The 21,097-nt window shown below is 39.1% G+C and overlaps 1 protein-coding gene across 3 annotated transcripts in view; it reads left to right on the plus strand.

The window, feature by feature from the left end:
* The window catches only part of CYB5R4 (cytochrome b5 reductase 4), an 88,792-nt gene extending 68,228 nt beyond the window's left edge, over positions 1-20,564 (plus strand). For 2 of the 3 annotated variants that reach the window (XM_060283298.1, XM_030859417.2), the window contains exons 11-16: positions 2,640-2,780; positions 4,393-4,545; positions 7,340-7,490; positions 7,800-7,886; positions 16,830-16,994; positions 19,418-20,564. In XM_060283298.1, the coding sequence (XP_060139281.1) occupies positions 2,640-2,780; positions 4,393-4,545; positions 7,340-7,490; positions 7,800-7,886; positions 16,830-16,994; positions 19,418-19,472 (752 nt within the window). In that variant the 3' untranslated portion in view covers positions 19,473-20,564. The remainder of the gene's footprint in view (positions 1-2,639; positions 2,781-4,392; positions 4,546-7,339; positions 7,491-7,799; positions 7,887-16,829; positions 16,995-19,417) is intronic. The other variant, XM_060283297.1, reaches the window with a different exon arrangement.
* The last annotated feature ends 533 nt before the right edge of the window (positions 20,565-21,097 follow it).

Raw genomic sequence — 21,097 nt, forward strand, 5'->3', positions numbered from 1 at the left:
TGTATAATTATGCTTATAAAACCAAAAACCTGACACTTCAATACAGGCATTATCCAGACTGAAGTCGTCAGTGCATCTGCTTTATACTCCTTTTCCCCCATTTTTCAGGTCCATGCCTGTGATACTTCTCAGTGCAACTGAAAGACGAAAACATTCTTAAGTTTTCCGTAAGACTTTTAGAACCTATTGTTAGCACGTCCTTGTGAAATTATGGCAGTTTTATTATTTTATCGGTAAGATGTTGAAATTATCTCAGTGGTGTTAAATAGCAGGAATACTGTGTTAATTCTCTAACAAGGAAAGCCAGTCAGTCACTGGAACCCAGAGTTTCCTTGTGTTTTAAGTGCATACTTACTCTAGCAAATCCTTTCTGGTGAAGGCTAGAGGTGAAATTGTCAGGAGGGGCACCTGCCCTGGACTCCGTGCTTAGAGGAAAACACAAGCCTCTCTTCCAGCCGCATGGCTCCCACAGGATGAGGAGTGTGCAAGGTGAAGAATTATCCACCTGGAGTTCAGGCGCTTTCCTTCACCACTGCCCTCCAGGTATCTGGAACCCCAGAATTCCCTGCCCAAATGGCCCCAAATCCGCTTCTATCCAGGAAGTGGCCAAGGCTGTTTATGCAGAGAGCAAGTAGATGAGCCTTAACATATGGGCTGGTGCACCTACACCTGCACAAGGCTCCACTCAGGGTCAGACAGTGGGGCTGAGAAGAGGGGCGTCAGGCCATAGGCAGTCAAGGGGGTGCTGCTGTCACCCCTCCGCCATCTTCCTGTGTGGAACTCTGAGGAGCTGAAGAATCCTGAATTCGAACCTAGCCTTCTAGGTCATTACGAAAGTCTATTTCAAGGTGCAGCGTAGAACATATTTTACTTAGCAGTTATTTGTCTGATTTATAACTTTCACATATTTAGACATACAGATGGGGGTCTCATATTGTATTACCACTCCGGGTCCCAGGAAGGTCTAGAGGAAGGGATAAGGAGATCGTTTGAACCTTCATTTCTTCTTGGGGGTGAGCCTAGGTCCTCTGATCCTTCGTCGGTCCAGTACTGGATTAGGCCTTCCGGGATAACTCTGGGACGGTACCCTTAGCTGTAATCTGGTCTAAGCTTTGCCCTGGCAACGATGCACTCTAAAGTTTATGTGCATACCGAGCTACCATGGTGACAGATGGAAAGATTTAGTGACCAGGTTCTTTGGGAGCAAAAGGGACAAGGGAAGAAAAGAATTGGATGAAACTGTGGCCAAAATGATTTCTTAGGATTCTATGTGAATTTTAGTTTTCCACTAACCATTCATTATTTGATGTAGGACCTTCACATCCTAAGGTCTGGAGTAAATCTTTCTGCACCTACTTAAATATTTTTAGGTTAAAAAAAAGAGCATAGGGGCTTCCCTTGTGGCGCAGTGGTTGAGAGTCCGCCTGCCGATGCAGGGGACACGGGTTTGTGCCCCGGTCCGGGAAGATCCCACATGCCACGGAGCGGCTGGGCCCGTGAGCCGTGGCCGCTGAGCCTGCGCATCTGGAGCCTGTGCTCCGCAATGGGAGAGGCCACAACAGTGAGAGGCCCGTGTACGGCAAAAAAAAAAAAAAAAAGAGCATAATTAGGATAATAAGATGCTTTATTAGGATTAATTCCTGACATCTCTGTAAATGCTATTTTATAAAAGAGAGGAAATTATGAAACAAAGTCTACTCTGGCATGCTGTTTACATCCGAAAGAAAATTTACAAGTGAAAATATTCATGCTTTCAGAACTTCTGTAACAAGATCTTCCAATCCAAGTGGTATTATTTTGCTCTGTATACAAATAATATTTCCTGAGCTTAGGGTATTAATTTCAAATATTTCCCGTATTTATAGAAATACTTGATTCCTTTCGTTTATTTGTATTTTAGTACCACAAACTTGGCATCTTCAGTTTTTCACTTAAATTAATTTTCCAGATAATCAGAACTTACACCCTTAAACCTAAGTTTATTGTTTGTTTTAATCATTTTTTGACCATTGAAATGTTCTATAATTCATATACATATGAATTTTGTTTGTGTATATATAATACACATATACAGAGACACAAGAATGTATTTTTCCTGCCTTTATCAAAGAAATATTTCTAAGTTATTGAATAGTGCTGGTATTGTTAAACCTTAAATATTTGAGTTTCAGGACTTTTCCATTCTGTAAGAAAAGAATTTAGAATGAGCTTTGTTGATTATCAAATATCGTTCACATCTACAGTTTAATTATATAGCTGTTATAGGCTTAAAGGATGGAATTACTTTAAAAAGTAAATTTAAGAAGAAATAAACTAGACTTTAATTTCTTAGGCTATAATGGTTTTAACATGCTATAACAACAGACATGAGGAAATAACACTCATTTTATAGAGCTTATTTTTCAAATTACAGAAGTACTTACAGGTTTTAGAAAATGGATATCACAGGAAATAAAATGGAGAAAACTAACACTATAAGATTTTCAAAATACTGACGAATTTTTTAAATGTCACAGGCCTGTTAGTGAAACTCAAGCTCACTAAAGAGCGAAAGCTGAGCCTGTGTTTTTGCGTGGTAGGTCTGAGAGTACTGCTTATTTAATTTATTCCTCACTAAGAGAAAATGAATCACTTTCTAGGTTTGTACTACAGAAAGTGCCAGTTAATTTCCAAGGAAGATGTGACTCATGATACGAAGCTTTTCTGCTTGATGCTGCCACCAAGCACACATCTTCAGGTGCCAACTGGGCTACATGTTTACTTCAAGCTAACTATCACAGGTAAGGCAAGCAGAGGCTTTGCGGAAACATTTTCTTCTTTTATAAGCAGTTCGGAATCAGTACTAATCTCTCAAGGAAGCGCCCATTTAGGTTATAAATAAAATGTTTCTGGGCAGCTAGACTTAGTAATAGCCAGATTCTAGGTTTGTGGATGCAGTGATCCTACATGTGGGAACTATAGCTGTGCTGCATCACTGTATGAACAAAGAAATTATCACTAGTCACAGAGGTAGTGCCACCAGCATTGTAATTTATTACTAACAAAGCCTTAAAGGAAAGAGGTGAGGGAGCACACAAATGGTCTTCCGTGAAGACAACTGCCAGGAACACACACTAACGTCTCTTATTTAACTACTTACGGGTCTGTCATTTATGAAGTTGAATTTATAAAACTGAAAACGAGTGGATGATTATAAATGATTTCCTTGCATGTGCCACTAGTATTAGAAGCTCTGTAAACATACTCCTTACTGTGTAAATTCTTTTTCCCTCATTTTCGTCCTGAAATTACCTCATTCACTTGTTTTAAATACCTTTCTTAGCGATGTCTGACATCTTCTTAGTCTTTTGAAACTGCAGAAGATAACACTCCTAGCCTTTCCAACAATCAGCCTCATGGACTACCAGCCAGGATTTGGTGACTGGTTTATTATGATGGCACTGTTCAGTTTTTCTCTTCATCATCACTAATGCCAAGTTATCATTCAATAGCTGGCATCTTCCCCAGTGTGGTTATTGTCAATGTATTATGATTTACATATAGATTAATTTTTGTATATGTGATGGAACCATGTATAAAATTTTGGTCTTTCAAATATGTGGTGACTCCTCTTTCTTTGGAATTTGGCTGGCTAAAGTATGACTTCTTATTAATTTTACCCTGTTTTTTATTATTATATTCTTAGAAGTAGTTGGATTAACATTCCTCTCAGTTACCAAAGTAATATATAAAATATTAAATTGTTAAAACAATTCAAAATATATAAAGTAAAAAGTGAAATTCTTCCCTTCCTGGAACGCAAATGATCCCACTGGCCATTGGTATCCATTGTTAAAAATTTGGTATATGGGGACTTCCCTGGTGGTCCAGTGGTTAAGACTGCATGCTTCCACTTCAGGGGGCATGGGTTTGATCCCTGATCGGAGAACTAAGATCCCACATGCCGTGTGGTGAGGCCAAAAATAAATAAATAAAATAAAATAAAATAAAATCTTTAAAAAATTTGGTGTATAATTAAAATTATTATGTAAGTACCTTCTCGCATCTCTGTGTAAACTTTTAATGCCATTTTTGTTGTAGCCTATTACAAAGCTTACATGTTGATGGTGTAGATGGTTGTCTAGGTTTATTAACATAAAACCCCCATCACCTTATGCCACGCTTAATAAAAACAGATTATTTATATTATGGGTAGATTACTGATTTGTTAACATTATCTCAGCACACATAGGTTTAGGGTATATATACATGTACTATATACATATAGAACATAGAATTAAGTTCACATTAAGTGTACAGTTTTAAATATATACTGATAGCATCATAAAATTTGTAAGCTTCATCTTCATTTAGATTTTTAGATTTGAATTTCTTTGTTGTGACTTTTTCCAGGTACTGAAATTGTGAAGCCATATACACCCGTATCTGATTCCTTATTCTCAGAGTTCAAGGAACCAATTCTTCCCAACAATAAATACATCTACTTTTTGATCAAAATCTACCCTGCTGGACTCTTCACACCAGAGCTTGATCATCTTCAGATTGGTTAGTATATATATTTTTTAACCTAGATTGTATTCTGGATTGGATCACATGTTACAGTTTCTTTTAGTTATTTCCCTGTGGGAGTCTGTCAGATATCTTAAACTCATCATGTCTGCAGCCAAAGTCGTGTTCTCTTAGTCCCACCAACCTATCCTTGCTTCCATATTCCTCATCTGTTATTTGCAGCATCACTGTTCATCCTCGACCCAATCTGGAGACTCGAGTCATCGCTGCGTCTTCCCATTTTCTCCCTCCTAATCCAGTCAGTCACTAAGTTTTATTGAGTCTACCTCTCAGTGACTTTTTAATCTTTCTTTTCTATCCCTTCTGCCACCTTCTTAGATCAAGCCTTCATCATTTCTCTCTTAATCTGTAATTGGTCTCTCTCAGTTGCCTCTAACTGGTATCTTTCTATTAATCTGCATTTTCCAGTTTTTTTTCCATACTGCCTTGATGATAGATTTAATCATGTTGCTCTGCAGCTTTGACGCCTTGGATGGGTCTCCATAACCTGAGTAGCACAAGTATTTTGTATGGTGAGAGGTGAAGCTGGAAAAAGCATCCAAGTCTTTGCAGGTCACGAAGAGGACTTAATCAGTTAGTCCAGAGGTTTGTCATCCTCATTCTTAGGTGCTTGAGTTTTTTAGAATGCCTCTCTCTACCTGTCAAGTACCTTTTTAAAAATATTTTTTAAAAATATCACTTACTTTATGAAGCCTCCCTCCTCTTCTGAACCCCTCGGTAACTAACACTTTGTTCATTGATCTAGGATAAGAATAAATAACATTCCTTCTTTACAGGATTTTGAGTTTAAGGATAGATATGTCTTATCTTTGTATTTTCCATACCCAGCAGGGCAGTTAGCGCATAACAGGCTCTCAATAAAAGTACTATGAGAGAATTAATAAAGGGACTATAAGGAAATCTACTAATATTTAGAGACTGCCCCCCTTCCTGTTTCTACTCCTTTTTCTGTGTCTTCAACTTTTGACTGCCTTTTGTGTAACAATAAAAGAGCTCTTCCCCTTTTAAGACAGTATTAGCAGTAATATCGAGTGAAGTAGATCACTAAAATTTGGAAATAGAGAAAATTTGCTGCTCTCTGAAAGTTAAGCTCAGCAGTCTACATATAATAGATGTGATGAGTCATCTTTGGTTACATAAATCAAAATATTGGACATAAATGTGAACCTAACGAGTTTTGGAATACCTACATATCTAGTGAAGGTGATATCACCTTGCGAAGGACTGACAACATGATTGTAATATAGCAGCTGGACACTTAACTGATGGTATTATAACCTATCCATAGAGATTGTGTAGCAGAGAGCAGGGTGGAGAGTCAGCATAGAGCATGGGAAAGGAAAGCCAAAATAGCAAGATCAGTGTTTTTTCAACTTCATCTAGGGGAACTAGTCATGACACAGATAGTGGTGCCACTTAGAGGGTTGTACGCTGGCATGGCAGTGGTAACTCATGAAGTCTCAATATGGCCTATGTGAGCTACCCTATAAAATTATCCACTTCTTTGTTTCAATTCCATGTTCATCAAGCAACCTTTAAACGATTATTTTGCCCTTCCAAATGTTCCAAATGTTTGGTCTTCCAAAACTGGGAATGAGATGCCCTGGATGGGGCATGTAATGCTCAGGTCACTAGATGCAGGTAGTCAGGCTGAAAATCCATTGCCATTCTGGCATGTGTGCTTTAATCTCTTGTGAACTTCATTAGCATCGAGTCCTTGCCTGAGTCTAATCAATTTTATGACATTGGAAGGACTGGACTGTGGACAGAAGTTATCAAGTTAATATCATTCTGTGAGGCTGCTTTAGTAAACAACCAGCTGACTTTTTCCTGAGGATGTCTGATCTTATGGTCCCTTTCAAACTATAACAAGGAGCTTCTGTTACTTTCTAATGTTTAACTCATCAATTACTACAACATTCTTACTCTCCTGCCATGGACAAAAAAGGGAAAAATTATGAGCATCCAAACATTTAAAAATAAACCAGAGCATTTGAAATTGTTTTTAAAATATGGTCAGCTTTATTTTGTATTTTTAAAGTTACATTGAAAATTTCTGAAATGTCCTAAAGACAGTTCTCTTATATGAGTGGTACATAGCGATTATATCAACTGCATAGCAGAAAAGGGTTTATTCAACTGTTTTGATTGAAAATTTGGAAGTAGCATGCCCCAAGTACGGTTTCTGATCGTGCTTTGTCTTTATGGGAATTAAATGCAGAACAGCTCTTGTTTTAATTGATAGGTATTTTCAGAGATTTGATGGAGGCAAAGTTAGCACTTTTACTAACAACATAAGATATTAGAATACATTTCCGTTTCAATTCTCTCTCCTACTACGCTTATTACTGTGGTTACGAAATCAGTATGTAAGTAGTGAATGTGTATTTTCCGCCCTATACTGTGCAAGACAGGTATACTCGGACTCTGCTTTTGAAGTGCCTAGTTTTAGTTTAGCAATCAAGCCTTTATTGATAATTTATAGTTAAATATTTGGCAGTAGTTTGTATGTTAGAGACTCCAGTTGATTTGGGAAAATAATATTGGGAAATGAGTATAATGAAATCTCATTATTAATTTGATTATAATGATAATTTGAGTATAATGACATACTTGGGAGCCTAATGAGTATTCTCAAAACCCCTTACATTCCTTAAAAACTGAGATGTAGTCTGATAATTATGCAACCTGTTTCTCCTCGTGTTCTTAATTCAGCTAGGTTAACAGTCTCATTTTTTTTTCCTGATTTTATGTATATTTCATTGTTTAGGAGATTATGTTTCTGTAAGCAATCCCGAGGGCAATTTTAAAATATCCCAGTTCCAAGACTTGGAAGATCTCTTTTTATTGGCAGCGGGAACAGGCTTCACACCAATGGTTAAAGTACTGAGTTATGCTTTGACTAATATACCCAGTCTCAGGTATGTCATTTTGTCTTTAATTACTACCCCTTGTAAGACTGCTAGATTAGTAGAAGGTATTCTAAATCGATTAAATACTTAGTGGACCTCAACAGACATGTTATCCCTCAGTCGTCATTTCTCACTCTTCTTCCTCCACTCCAAGCTGTTTTATTTACTTGATTCCTTTATTTTTGATATTTTTGGTTACCTAATTGGCACTAAAAAAACATTCATGCTAGTTCACTTTTAGACTTTCCATTCATGCATATTTTTTAATTCTATAATCGAAATGGTACCTTTTGAGTTGTTGTTGTTTTTTCTTTTAAGGAAAGTGAAGCTGATGTTCTTCAATAAAACAGAGGATGACATAATTTGGAGAAGCCAATTGGAGAAATTAGCATTTAAGGATAAAAGGTATAAAAGTGGTATTAGCTCTGTTTTTAAATATTCATTCAGGTTTAGTCAGTTGATACCCTGCCTCCTTTGGTTGGAGTTTTTAACTGACCAGGAAACTCCTTCAAACAAAAATAATCACTAATTCTCTTAAAAAAAAAAACAAAAAACAAAAAACTAAATGTAAGTAATGTTAGTACACCTCTCCCAAAGAAATAGTTTGATAAAGTCAATGTGACATCAGAGATGTATCACTAAAATATATACTGGGCTTTATGTTTATGTTATGTTGTGTATACTGAGTTAGGTTTCATTGAAAATGATCCAGTGTAGCCAATTTGGTAATTCAAGATTTTCTTGTTATAAGGGGGACAGATCAGATAAATCTGGTGAGGTAGGTTAAGCAAAAATAAACATGTTTTTTTACTACAGGATTTCTTAGAGCGTTTACTATGCCAATGTCCATTGTGACTTTCCAAGAAGGGGATTCCTTCTGCATTGTTTAGCAAGATTCTCTTCATTCTTTTTCGTTCACATTAACACGTATTAAATATCATTAGTGGTCCTCAGTACACACTTTGGGAAATGCTGGTATAGGTAATAGAAAAAAGTCTGAGTCAGGCTGAATTCAGTGGTAAAATGAGGCAGCAAGGACAGCAAGGTGGCAATTTGTTTCATTGAAAAAAGAGCCCTAGCACAGTCCAAGGAAGTGAGATAATTTAACCACGCATACGCCCCATCTCCCCTAAAGAGGTATGAAAGCAGTTGGAAATTCAAAACAAAATTTTCAGAAGAAGAATGAATTGGACAAGCTGTCATATTTCTGAAGCATTTTTGTAATCATTAAAAACTATTTCTAAGAATTGCAGAACTTCGTAAGTCATACAAAATATCTGACGTAAGTATTTATGTTTATGACAGTATGGTGGAGGTAAAGTTCTTGACATTTTAAAAGTTAAAGACCTCAGAAATCCAGCTGTCCCTGGGGCTCCAGGTTCTTCTGAATATTTTCTGAATATCCTCACTAAGGTGATGCCGTGGTTCCTTCTAGTCTTTTCCTCTCTGTTGTCTCCCATCCTCCCCCTCTTTCTCTTTTAGTAAATAATTTGCACAAATGAAGGACGACCTGAATTTAATCACCGAAGTGTTTTCTCACATACTTAAAACATAAACCTAAGAATATGTACTATACTTAAGTAGTTGCACAGCAATTTAGAGCATAATTTAAAGAAATAGAAAGTCCTGCGTTTTTCAAGTGTCTTTTTCACTAATTTTCAAAGTGGAATATCGGAAGCAGCATTTATCAAAAAGCCTAAAGACCTAAATTCTGGTTTTCAGTCTACCCTTTACTAGCTTGAAACTGTATTCAAAAATTACGTAGCTCTGTGGGCCTGTCCCTTTATTTTCAAAATAGAATAATGACATCTTTCCTATTTACTTCATAAGCCTGTTGTGAGGACTAGAGAAGATAGTGCAAATGCTTAGAAATTGTGAAGCCCTGCCTCAGATATTTGGGTTGCTGTTATGAAGGACCTCTGTACACATGTGTTCTTGTATTGACTGTTTGAGCTCCTGTTTCCTAAACAAGCATTTAAAAGACTTTAAGCAGACGTAGCTACACTTTTTTAGCTAGATTTTTTTAAAAAATTATTTCTGGCAGTTTTGGGACATGGTATTCTTCAAGATAGTTTGCTTGTACAAGAAGAATTCATTTACTATTATTTCAGCAGACATTGTACTCTTAGTCTATCCATTGATGTTAAACTCGACGTAAGAAGTAACGTGTATACGTATAACTGAATCACTTTGTTTTACACCTGAAACTAATACAACGTTGTTAATCAACTACACTCCAATATAAAATAAAAAGTTTAAAAAAATCAAAAAAAAAAAAGAAAGAATTGGTAGAAAGGCATGTGTTACAGCTTCTGAACATGAAGTGCCCTTTAACAACGTCCCCTGTGTATTTTGTTTTGTCTTGCTTGGTCCACATAATTTGGGTTGGTGGAATTGCGTAGGCTGCAGGACTGAGGATGAGGAAAGGCCCCTTTTTTTCACTTCTGGATAACTGGCTCTAAGTGAGTGAGACGCTCCAGTGTGCTGGGAGGAGTGAGTGTTTTGCCTCTGGCCTGCCTTCATCCTCTCTCTTCTGCTCGCTCGCGCTCTCCCTGCTCTCACCTGCCTGCTCCCGCTACTGTGCGCTCTCTGCTCCCTCCCTTTCCTTCCACTTTCTGGGGGTACACTCTCCTTGCTGGGGGCCCTCTACTGGCACTGACTTCCAGCCTCGAATGATCTGTGCCCCCCTGGAGACTTGGGGTCAGACCCTCACTGGAAAACACAAAGGCCTTGGGGTCAGACCCTCAGTGGGAAACACAGAGGCCTTGTGTATGTACGTGGCTTTGGAACATTTGTCAGGAACCTTCCATATTCTCAGGTTTTATGCAGATAGAGGAGGAACCTAGCCTTAAAGGTTTACTGATGGCTCTCGGTAGTACTGTTCATTCAGAGCATAATTGTTGAGTCCCATACACAGAAGGAAAGTGAAAGTTCAAATTAATATAAAGTAGTTTTAATTTGTCACATCTGTCATTTAATTAACATTTAAGGCTTAATTTTTTTAATCTGTTAAACCACCCTTTCCTACATCTTGACTCTCCAATGTCACTGCTCGTTTTAGTAATAAACTTTCTGATGGCAGAATGTGAAACTTGAACACATCTCCTTGGTTAAATTATTATTGGATTGTGACTATTAAAAAAATAAGTTCTATAGTTAAAACAAATGAAATACCTTACTCTCTGTAGGATTAGGACACAGCTTTCCATTCAATCCTTTGGGGAACAAGGAGGGATAGGAAAAATGTATACTGAGACTGGTGTATTGTCTAATATTTTCATTTTCAGCAAGCATGCTGTGCTTGTCCTCAGAGTTTATCCAAATAATATAGTTAGCAAAGGAAATTCTTCGAAATATTGTTGTATGATGGAAACTTGTTAACCTATGACCTCAGGCAAGTCACTTGATCTGAGGGAGCTTCAGTTTTTCCATCTGTAGACCAGGGACATCGATATCTCCGTCCTAGGGTTGTTTGGGAGTGGGGGCCATGAGATAGCAGATGTGGATGCCTCGCCCAGAATTAGCATATTTGTAACATTCATTTACTCATCAATTTCCTGTGAGCGTCTCCCAGGTGCCTGTATGGGGGTATAACGGGGAACAGGATATTGTGTTGGCTTATCTTCTCATGCAATCCGGGGAATGGATCTCTTCATTTTCCCATGTTGCTAAACTTAATCTTAGAATTGCCGAAAATAGGTAGACGATTTGTACTCTTTCAGGATGTTTCTGTTTCAATTCAGTTTTCATGTCATTAAGCATAAAATTTCAATGGGAAAAAAAAAAGTTAGCTTGCCTGAATTTTATCCAAATATTTTATTACACTTGACTGTTAACTCCAGTAGAAGGTAAATACGTACAGCAGCAGGTGTAGGTAATTACTATGTAAATGGAAATCCAAATTAAATTTCACTATCTCTGTCTCGACTACTGAGCAGTGTTATGAGGCCTGGTTGACTCAGTCTTACACGCTGGTACTCCCCCCTCCCCCAGTAGAATGCGCCCGCTCTGAGTTCTCTGCTTCTGCAGAATTCTTTTTGAGGTGCAGGACAGTTTGACAGTGAGATTGACTTCTGGTTGGCATTTTGTAATATATAAATAGAATAAGTATTTTCCTTCCCTTTCAAAGCAGTCATGTTTGAAGATAATAACCTTATTTTAGTAAAGTTAGTAGCATATTCTTTTCTATAAATAGTAGAATTTGATGATTTGCTGATTTTCCCGTTTATAAAATTAATACATATTTGTATAGAAAAATATATAAGGGAAAAGATCACCCATAATCTTACCACCCAAGGAACAACATTATGGTTTGTATCTTTCCATTCTCCTTCTCTCTCTTTCTCCCCCTCTCTCTCTCACAGACACACACATACATACACACATGCACGCACTTATACACTTAAATGCGCACATTATTTTTTTGTATTTTTAAATAATGTAGCCATACTGACTATACTTTTTATAACTACATTTTTAGTGAATTGTGTGTATTCTATGTATAGAACACTTTCAACCTGTGGCTCTCGACCTGGAGTGATTCTGTTTCTCCCCGCCTGACACCCTGACACCCTAGGGGGACATTTATGTCTTGAAACGTTTTTGATCGTAACAACTGATGGAAGGGGTTCCCCTGGCACCTAGTGGGTAGAGACTGCTAAGAGCCTACAAGAATGCTGTTAAGAGCCTCCAGTGCACGAGACAGCACAGGACAGCAAAGAATTATCCTGCCCAAACTGCCAGTAGCGCTAGTTGGGAAAACTCACACTACACCATGATTTTTAATAGCTGCATTGTATTTGGTCATTGAGTTCATACCATAATTTGTTTAACCAACCCTCTACTGTTTGACATAGTGAGTACAAATTTTTCTGTACCTCTCTAGCTATGCAGGATAAAGGTTCACCAGAAGAATCACTAAGTCAAAGTGTACCAAGGCCTATTGATCCACTTTGACAGTAGCCTCTCGAAGGTAAAGGTTTTTCTATATTCTGGTGTCAGTTTGGGGACCAGCAATGTGTAAGTCCCATTTAAGACGGCAAAATCCAGTGATTCCAGAAGCACAAGTAAGTTAAACAAGGTGCTTGAATGCCTTTCTTTTTCCCCAGCCTGTGAGGCAACTCAGATATGTGGGCCCCTAATCTGGACCCTATACCACTCTCTGTTCCTCCCAGATGTTCCTCCAGGGGTGGTGTTTTTTTGGATTTTCTTTTTTACTGAAGTATAGTTGATTTACAATATTGTGTTTCAGATGAACAGCAAATTGATTGAGATATATATTTTTCAGATTATTTTCCATTATAGGTTATTACAAGGTATTGAATACAGTTCCCAATGATTTTTGTTTTTTCTTTAAATTTATTTATGTTTTGGCTGCATTGGGTCTTCGTTGCTGCGTGTGACCTTTCTCTAGTTGCGGCGAGCAGAGGCTACTCTTCATTGTGGTGCGTGGGCTTCTCATTGCGGTGGCTTCTCTTGTTGCAGAACATGGGCTGTAGGCGCGTGGGCTTCGGTAGTTGTAGCACGCAGGCTCAGTAGTTGCGGCACACAGGCCCTAGGGCACGTGGGCTTCAGCACTTGTGGCTCGCGGGCTCTAGAGCGCAGGCCCAGTAGTTGTGTCACACGGGCTTAGTTGCTCCGTGGCATGTGGGATCTTCCCGGACCAGGGATTGAACCCATGTCCCCTGCATTGGCAGGCGGATTCTTAACCACTGTGCCACCAGGGAAGTCCCAGGGGTGTGTTTCTTGGAATGTGTTCCTTGAAATATATATGTGTTCCCCCTAAAGGGCTCTATGATTAAATAAGTTTGAGAAATAATGTATACTATGTTATCTTCTTGAAGTTTAATATGAACTTAGCATATTCAAGGCTTTGAGAAATTCTAAACAAATCTGTTTAACTTCTCTTAACCCAGTAGTCCCAAACTTATTTGCCAGGTTAGCCTTTTGTTTTCATGGACAACCACTAACATTTGGAGGAGCACACGTGTTTAATCAGATTCGTTTTGAGAAATATTTTTAACCCCTAGCTGTTTATTTTGTGGGCTGTTTTTCCCATGAGCAAATAGCAAGTTTTTCTGCAGATTCTAGTATTTTTCTTTAGCTAGAGAAACCAGGAAAAGCTGGGGCCCCAAATACTCTGAAGTACTACTTTGTGGGCAGTGACAAGCCACTGAAGCTTTAGCAAAGAAGTTGTGAGATTGGGTCTGGGCTTTTAGGAGAACTAGTATAACAAGGATATGCCAGAGAGATGAGGGTAAGCTTATTAGAGCAGCATCTTAGACAAGAGATAGAAGGGCCGGACCTGGAGTTGTGGCAGTAAAATTGGGAAGGCAGGGCTATGTATGTTTGTTTAAGAAATAGGAAGGAGTGGGTCTGGGAAGCTGATTGCCTGGAGGAGGAGGGAGTACGCTGTTGAATGACTTCAGGCTCTGCATATGGTTTAGACTGAATGCATACGTTTATATTTCAAGATTTTTTAATCTCAGGTCATTTATCAGCCTACTTTAAAGTAATTTGTTTTGGACAAGCTTGTTTACTTCCATTGACATTTAGACCTCACAGGCATTCATCAGAAGCAGGTCTCTCTCTCTCTCTCTCTCTCTCTCATGTTGCTTTGCACTTTATGGATTCTCGAAATTTACTTTCAAGTAACCTTTTCAAGAGTCCCAGTCCTTTCTGGCACTTCTGAAATCATAGGGCAGAAAGGAGTTTCAGGACATTTGCCAGTGCGTCCCCTCATGCCTCAAGGCTATAAATGCTTCAGACAGTAAGTTGCCCTTCAGAAAAATTCAGAAGCAACCATCCACAGTAACCATCTGTATCCTGATATGGTATAAAAAGCCCTTCATTCATGTATTCTTGAGTCTTACCTTGGGATTGCTCCCGCTCCAGTGAAAGCTCTTTTCCAGGGCTGTGAAGGAGAAGAGAAACAGGAGAGCATCCTCCTTACAATCCCCTGAAAATTGCATCCATGCCACCTGGTCACGTTTTCCACTGAGAGACCCAAAGGTATACCCGGGGGACCAATATGTGAATAAATACAAAATACATGAGGAATTTATACCATTTATGTAAGGATCACAGTTATTTTTCACCCTTTAGTAGATGCCTGCAGAAAGCATGCCACTGATTACGCTTTTTTTTTTCTTTTTAAAGCATCTCACTAAAGGAAAATTAAGATTTTTATTCAGATGACAAAGGACGCCAGTATTGATTTATATATCTTAGCAGTTTTATTCCAGTGACAGGCTGATTGGAAATAGAGGCAGAGGAGACTATCTTTTATTTGTAATTTAACAAGGCAGTTGCTATATTTTATTGCGTTGTCTATGTATAATTAGAAATGTCTTAAGATAGTGGTTCCACAGCTGCTTTTGGGTCCCCTCTGATAATCTGATGAAAGGTTATAGACCTTCTTCCCAGAAAAATGCCCTTACAAATTCACGTACATTTTTATATGTAATTTCATAGATGCCAGCATGTGGCTTTGTTCTTCTGAGTATAGTGTTTATTTTTAACCAGTATGGCTTCTTGTTAAATAAATTCCTTTTTTCATTCATCAAGTATTTTTTGCACACTTGCCTCAAGCCAGGTCTGGATACAGTATGAACAAGACAGGCCAGGACTCTGGCCTCATGGAGCAGCAAACAAACATCACGTTCCAGAATTACGTAACGCTATCTTAATGATAAGTGCTGGGAAGGAAAACATGCTAGTAAAAGAGAGTATTTGGGGTACTGTTTTGTATAGGGTGGATTCCTATTGCTGCTAAAGTGAAATGGGAACCTTGAAGGCAAGAAATAAAACACGTCTCTGTTGGGATTTTAAATATAAAATCAGAATATTAGAATTGTAAGAGAGCATATAGTTTTCCCACCTTGTTCCACAGATGGACCTATAAGCCCTAGAGGCTGGGTCTGGTGAGAGCTGGGACGGGTTCTGTAGCCCCGGCTGGCGCCCTGAGCTGGTCTGTATGCTTGTGCTGGCCCGTCCGCTCTTGGGAGCGTTCACCCAGCTGCACCCCAGCCAGGCGAGGACCACAGCTCCAGCCATGTCTTGCTTCTGTTCTGATGTTTGGCTCCCAGGGCCACCTCACGAGAGAAATTATTCGCTTCAGCGTTTTCTTAAGATTGAGATTAACATATTACTCAAGTGGAAAATGTAGAAACACATTCGATCTGATGCTACTGAAAATGATAAGAACTAACTGTGTTTGCAGAAATGGAGCAGAGGGAGCAGGTAGAGCTTAGAATTTTGAATATGCTATGGCTGTTCATCAGCAGTTCACTTAACAGATTGCAGAGCTGTGGGAAGAAGTGGTCTGTTGTTCCCTTGTGAGGCTTGGTTTGATGTGCTTCTTTCTGATCATAATTCTGTACCCTTTCTTTTCTTTGAAATGTTTCACTCCATAGTGTTTGAGTGCCTCCTGTGTGATGGCCACTAGGGGTGCAGTGATAACCCAAGCAAACATGGTCCCTGCTCTCACGGAGTTTCTGGTCTAATGGGGAAGGGAGACATTACTAGAAAAATCACCTTGGTGGCCACATATTTACAGCCTGATAGAAAGGCTATAAAGAAGAGGAAAAGGGAAACATTTCTACAACACATGTAATTACGAAAGGACTCCAGACTGGTGGGGCTGCAGTGCTTCCCTGGAAATGATGCTTGAGCTAAGAAACTGAACAGTGGGGTGTGGTAGAAACATTACAGAAGGAGAAAGAGAACAGGCAGGGTGTGGCAGTGAAGGCTGAGAAAAGCAGAGCACAGAGTTAGGAGCTAGGATTGGGGAGAATTTGGACGTGGAGGGTGAGGCAGATCAGTCCTGGGTTTCTGGTTTGTGCAACCAAACGGACTGTGGTGCCATTCACAGCAGTGACATCGGGTGTGGCACAGGGATACTGTAAGTCAAGGTTGAAGCCACGAAGACAGTAACAGTAAGAAGTCAGATAGGCCGTTGGTTATCGGGGTCAAGGACTCATTGGAGGGGTTTGAGTCAGATGAAAATGCACATGTCACTGGTCGTTGCTCTTTACTGTGCTTTATACAAGTGAATTATTAATAAAAATGTGGAGTTCTCTGAGATCCTTCAGAGCTCTCTTTCTAATGAGTTCAATAGAAAATTTCAAATTATTCTTTTATCTGTAGCAAAAGTTTATCTTTAGTAAATGTGGATTTACCTGTATTTGCAAAATGTTTACATTCTGTTCTAGTGCTTTGCTAGCAAGCGTGTCAACCTTCATATATTCATTTGTTCTCCAGGGGAGAAAAAGATGCGTTAGTGAACTGGAAACATGTTCATAATGTATTTAATGTAATAGACTTTAAAAAAATGTTTCTTTTCTCCAGATTTGACCTTGAATTTGTTCTCTCAGTACCTACTTCTGAATGGAATGGCAAACGGGGATACATTTCACCAGCTCTGCTTTCTGAATTTTTGAAAAGAAGTTTAGACACGTCCAAAGTCCTCATCTGCATTTGTGGACCAATGCCATTTACAGAACAAGGAATGAAGTGAGTAGCAACGTGGTAGGAGAGAGAATCCCAGCACCGTGAAATGACGACCTCCTATGAACAGCAGTTGACATGGCTCTCATTTCTTCCTATTCATATGAACACGTACTTCAGTAGTCTGTCACAGCATAAGAAAATAATAACAAAGTGTTTAATCTGCATGCAGGTGAAGCGTCGGAGGCCCGGATTATGCACAGAGTTAGACGTGAACACAAAAGTCAGACACAGCCAGCTCTTGATGGCCTCTGGTAGTGGCTGGTCGTGTGGACGCTTTCACAAGATTGGTGCCAGATAGTTTTGGGGACACTAGATTCAACCTCCTCTTCCACCAAAGCTTCATAATATATAATAATTTTTTAAAAATATATCATAATAAGCAGTGTTCATCTCATTGTAGCTTTTGATCTTCCATCATTCTCTGCAACTGGGTGAGCATTAATCGATAACACAGTGAGAGAAAGCCAAACAGCAAGACAAAAACCAGAGACTAGAACATAAATAAGCCAAGACCAAGAGTTGAACTCCGCACAGAGAACAACCAGTGGTAGTGACCATCTTATTTAAAAATCACCTTGATCTTATTTAACTCTAAAATGACACTTTAAAATATTTGGTTACATATAGCCACTACTGGGCTTCTAGATGACTTTAAAACATGACGGCCTTAAATGCCCTGCATTTCCTTGTTTGGTATATGACTGAACCTAACATTTGCTAGGTAATTTTCTCTCTTGCTATTTTATTTTTAATTTTAATTATGAAAAAGACAGGCGGTATGTCCGGAAAGGTAGGTTGGGTTCAGATAGTGAGAGGCTTGCCTGCCGCACCACGTTGGCCCTCGTAACTCCTGTGCCGTCCTGTCGTTTTGTCTGAATGTGCGTGTCAGCTCTGGAAGCTGCCACTTTGGGTTGGTATCCCAGCTCCACCACTTAGGCTCATGCTACAATCATCAGCTAAGTGTCCTAGGGCCAAAACCATCTCAGCTTTCGTGCACTCACCTATCCGAGGGAATAAAGGATAATATCGATGCATGTGAAATGCTTAGCACAGTGACTACAAAGAGTGAGTACGAAGGAAATGTTTATTATTTTCATCAGCATTTTATTTATTTTTTTTTCACCTCCTTTTTTTTCTTTTTTTGGCCATGCCACATGGCTTGCGAGATCTTAGTTCCCCAACCAGGGGTCGAACCCATGCTCCCTGCAGTGGAAACGTGGAGTCCTAACCACTGGACCGCCAGGGAAGTCCCCTTCAGCACTATTTTAAACAGAGCTACTTTTAAGATTTCAGTCTCCATTTACAGTATTCTCCAAGTTGAATTATACTTAAGCAGTATTTCTGTTTCTCCTGTTCAGTGGGGGAAAATTAAGATAGAATGCTAGGGGATCAAGTCCTTACTTCAAAAACTGGTGAATAAAGAGGAAGAAAACCAGCATTTATTCTGCCTTTTCTGTATGAGTTATACTACTGGATAACCACATACTAGATGAGCAGAAGTTATTCTTTATAGAATTCCTCGGCTGATAAACGAATAAAGAATGATAGGAGTAGAATATCACCAACTTCGGTCCCTAATGAAACTAGTAGATATGCACATAGATCACCAGTGGTGGTTAGCATCCAAAAAGAGAGGCAACCCGGTATTATGTACCTCCTGATGAAAGAGCACTATGAAGTAGTCTTGTCAAAAAGAATTGAACCTGTATCTGATTAAGCCTCTCGATCCAATTATTAAATTTTGGGAGATAAAAGGAAAAAGGAACATTATTAAAGTAAACCACAGGGATGCAGCAAAATGAGAACTGTGGGAGACTCAACACTTAAAAATCTCATTTTGTCAACAAATAAATTGAAGGACAGAGAGAGAGAGAGAGAGATGGAGGGGATGTTATAGATCAAAAAATACCAAAAAGAGGGGCTTCCCTGGTGGCACAGTGGTAGAGAGTCCGCCTGCCGTTGCAGGGGACACGGGTTCGTGCCCCGGTCCGGGAAGGTCCCAGATGCCGCGGAGCGACTGGGCCTGTGAGCCATGGCCGCTGAGCCTGCGCGTCCGGAGCCTGTGCTCCGCAACGGGAGAGGCCACAACAGTGAGAGGCTCGCGTACCGCAAAAAACAAAAAACAAAAAAAAACCCAAAAGACATATAAACCAATCACAGTGAGTAGACTTTAATTGGATCTTGATTCAAACAAACTTTAAAAAATTATGGCATTTATGAGACAATTGAAAATGTGAACACTTACTAGATACTAGATGATATTAAGGAATTATTGTTAATTTTTTAGAATTGATAATTGTGTTTTTTAGAAAACACATGCTAAATGGGGAAAATGAAAAAATACTATGGTTACGATGGTAAACTCTGATCTTGTTTATTTTTAAACATCTTCCCTAAGAAACATGTGCTTTTTATTTGTTTTTCAGGTTGCTGCATGATTTGAACTTTTCCAAAGATGAGATCCATAGTTTTACAGCATAATGAAGCGCCGTCGTTCAACTGTTTTAGCTAAATTTGTGATTACTTAGGGTTTTTTAAAAGAACATTTTTGTATATAGGTTAACTAGAATCCAGGTTTTAGTTTCTTAAATTAAATCAAATGTTTCTTCACTATAGATACCTTGTTGACTTTATTTTGTACCATAACTTATTTTACTACTGATATTTGTCCTGGAAGGTCAATCGTGGCAACAAGTATATAGAGGATTCTTTGTTACGAATCACAAAGTTCCTTACCATTTAAACTGTATCACTGTTCTACAATAAGCTCTTGTGTTTTATGACATGATAAAGCAAATGATCATTTTGATCACATTTCTATGCTGTAAGATGTCTGATTAGCAATACAGATTAAATTTTACATTGCACTGTAAACTCAGGAAATGATCATTTATGTCCTTGTTCTTACTATGAAAACATGGAATGTTATAACTTAAGTGATCCAAACATTTTGTGTGTCTGTGGCCTTGATACAGAGTAGAATAAAAAACATTCTGAAGTACTTTTTAATCTTTGTGGTAGAAATGTGTTCGAGTGCAACAGTGTGGGTGAGTGTCTGCGGGGAATTTTAAAAGCAGCAGTAAAAGATTCTGGAGACACTTGACACACGCAGCTTTGGAGTATATGTGTTTAGAAAGTTTAAGACAACCTTGACAACTATTCTGATTCTTAGCCAAAACTAGAGGCATCAGGAAAGATAATGAAAGTATAGCATCTGGTCTCATGGTCTAAAATAATCATTTGGTGCTTTGGAATAGGTTAAATTTAAATTCTTTCTGAGCCCATCTAGACCAGCTGGGCAAATGAGGGACACTCCATCCTAAATGGTACCTTCCCTGGCTGGCTGCTTGCCCCACAGCTGGCGGTTCAGCAGGGAGCCCTCCTAAGCTCTGCTGTGTGGGCATCTTATTCTCTCTCCCTGCTGCTGTGTGCAGCCTTCAAAGGCTTTCACAGATTGGGATTCTGCAAAGGGTATCAAGAAAAGCCATTGTGTATACTACCAAGTGTAAAACAGACAGCTAGTGGGAAGCAGCCGCATGGCACAGGGAGATCAGCTCAGTGCTTTGTGACCACCTAGAGGGGTGGGATAGGGAGGGTGGGAGGCAGGGAGATGCAGGAGGGAAGAGATATGGGGACATATGTATATGTATAACTGATTCACGTTGTTATAAAGCAGAAACTGACACACATTGTAAAGCAATTATACTCCAATAAAGATGTTAAAAAAAAAAAAGAAAAGCCATTGTGAGCTTTTCATGAGGAAACTGTGTTGGATGCATAGGTGGCTATGTGTAAGCCAACTTAGATTTAGCCGTACTTAAGATTTAGCCGTATTCAGGATGGCAGCATTGCTTTTGCTTTTACAGAAATCGGGGTGTGGGGAGTCTCCAACTCCCCTGTAAACGATTTGGTAAATAGCTAAGTCTTCACTGAATGAATGGTGTACTCAGGAGGAACACAATATTAACATTCCTCAAATTACAAACCCCCAGCCCAGGAAGCTCCCCAGGTGCAAGTGGCTGGATCAACACTTTCTTCTTTCCCTGCGTCTCCCTCCTCCATGCATAGTCATTCACTCAGGCCGGAGGTGGCAATGCTCCCTGTGG

The sequence above is a fragment of the Globicephala melas genome, chromosome 14 (genome assembly GCF_963455315.2).
Source record: "Globicephala melas chromosome 14, mGloMel1.2, whole genome shotgun sequence".
NCBI classification, from domain to species: Eukaryota; Metazoa; Chordata; class Mammalia; order Artiodactyla; family Delphinidae; genus Globicephala; species Globicephala melas.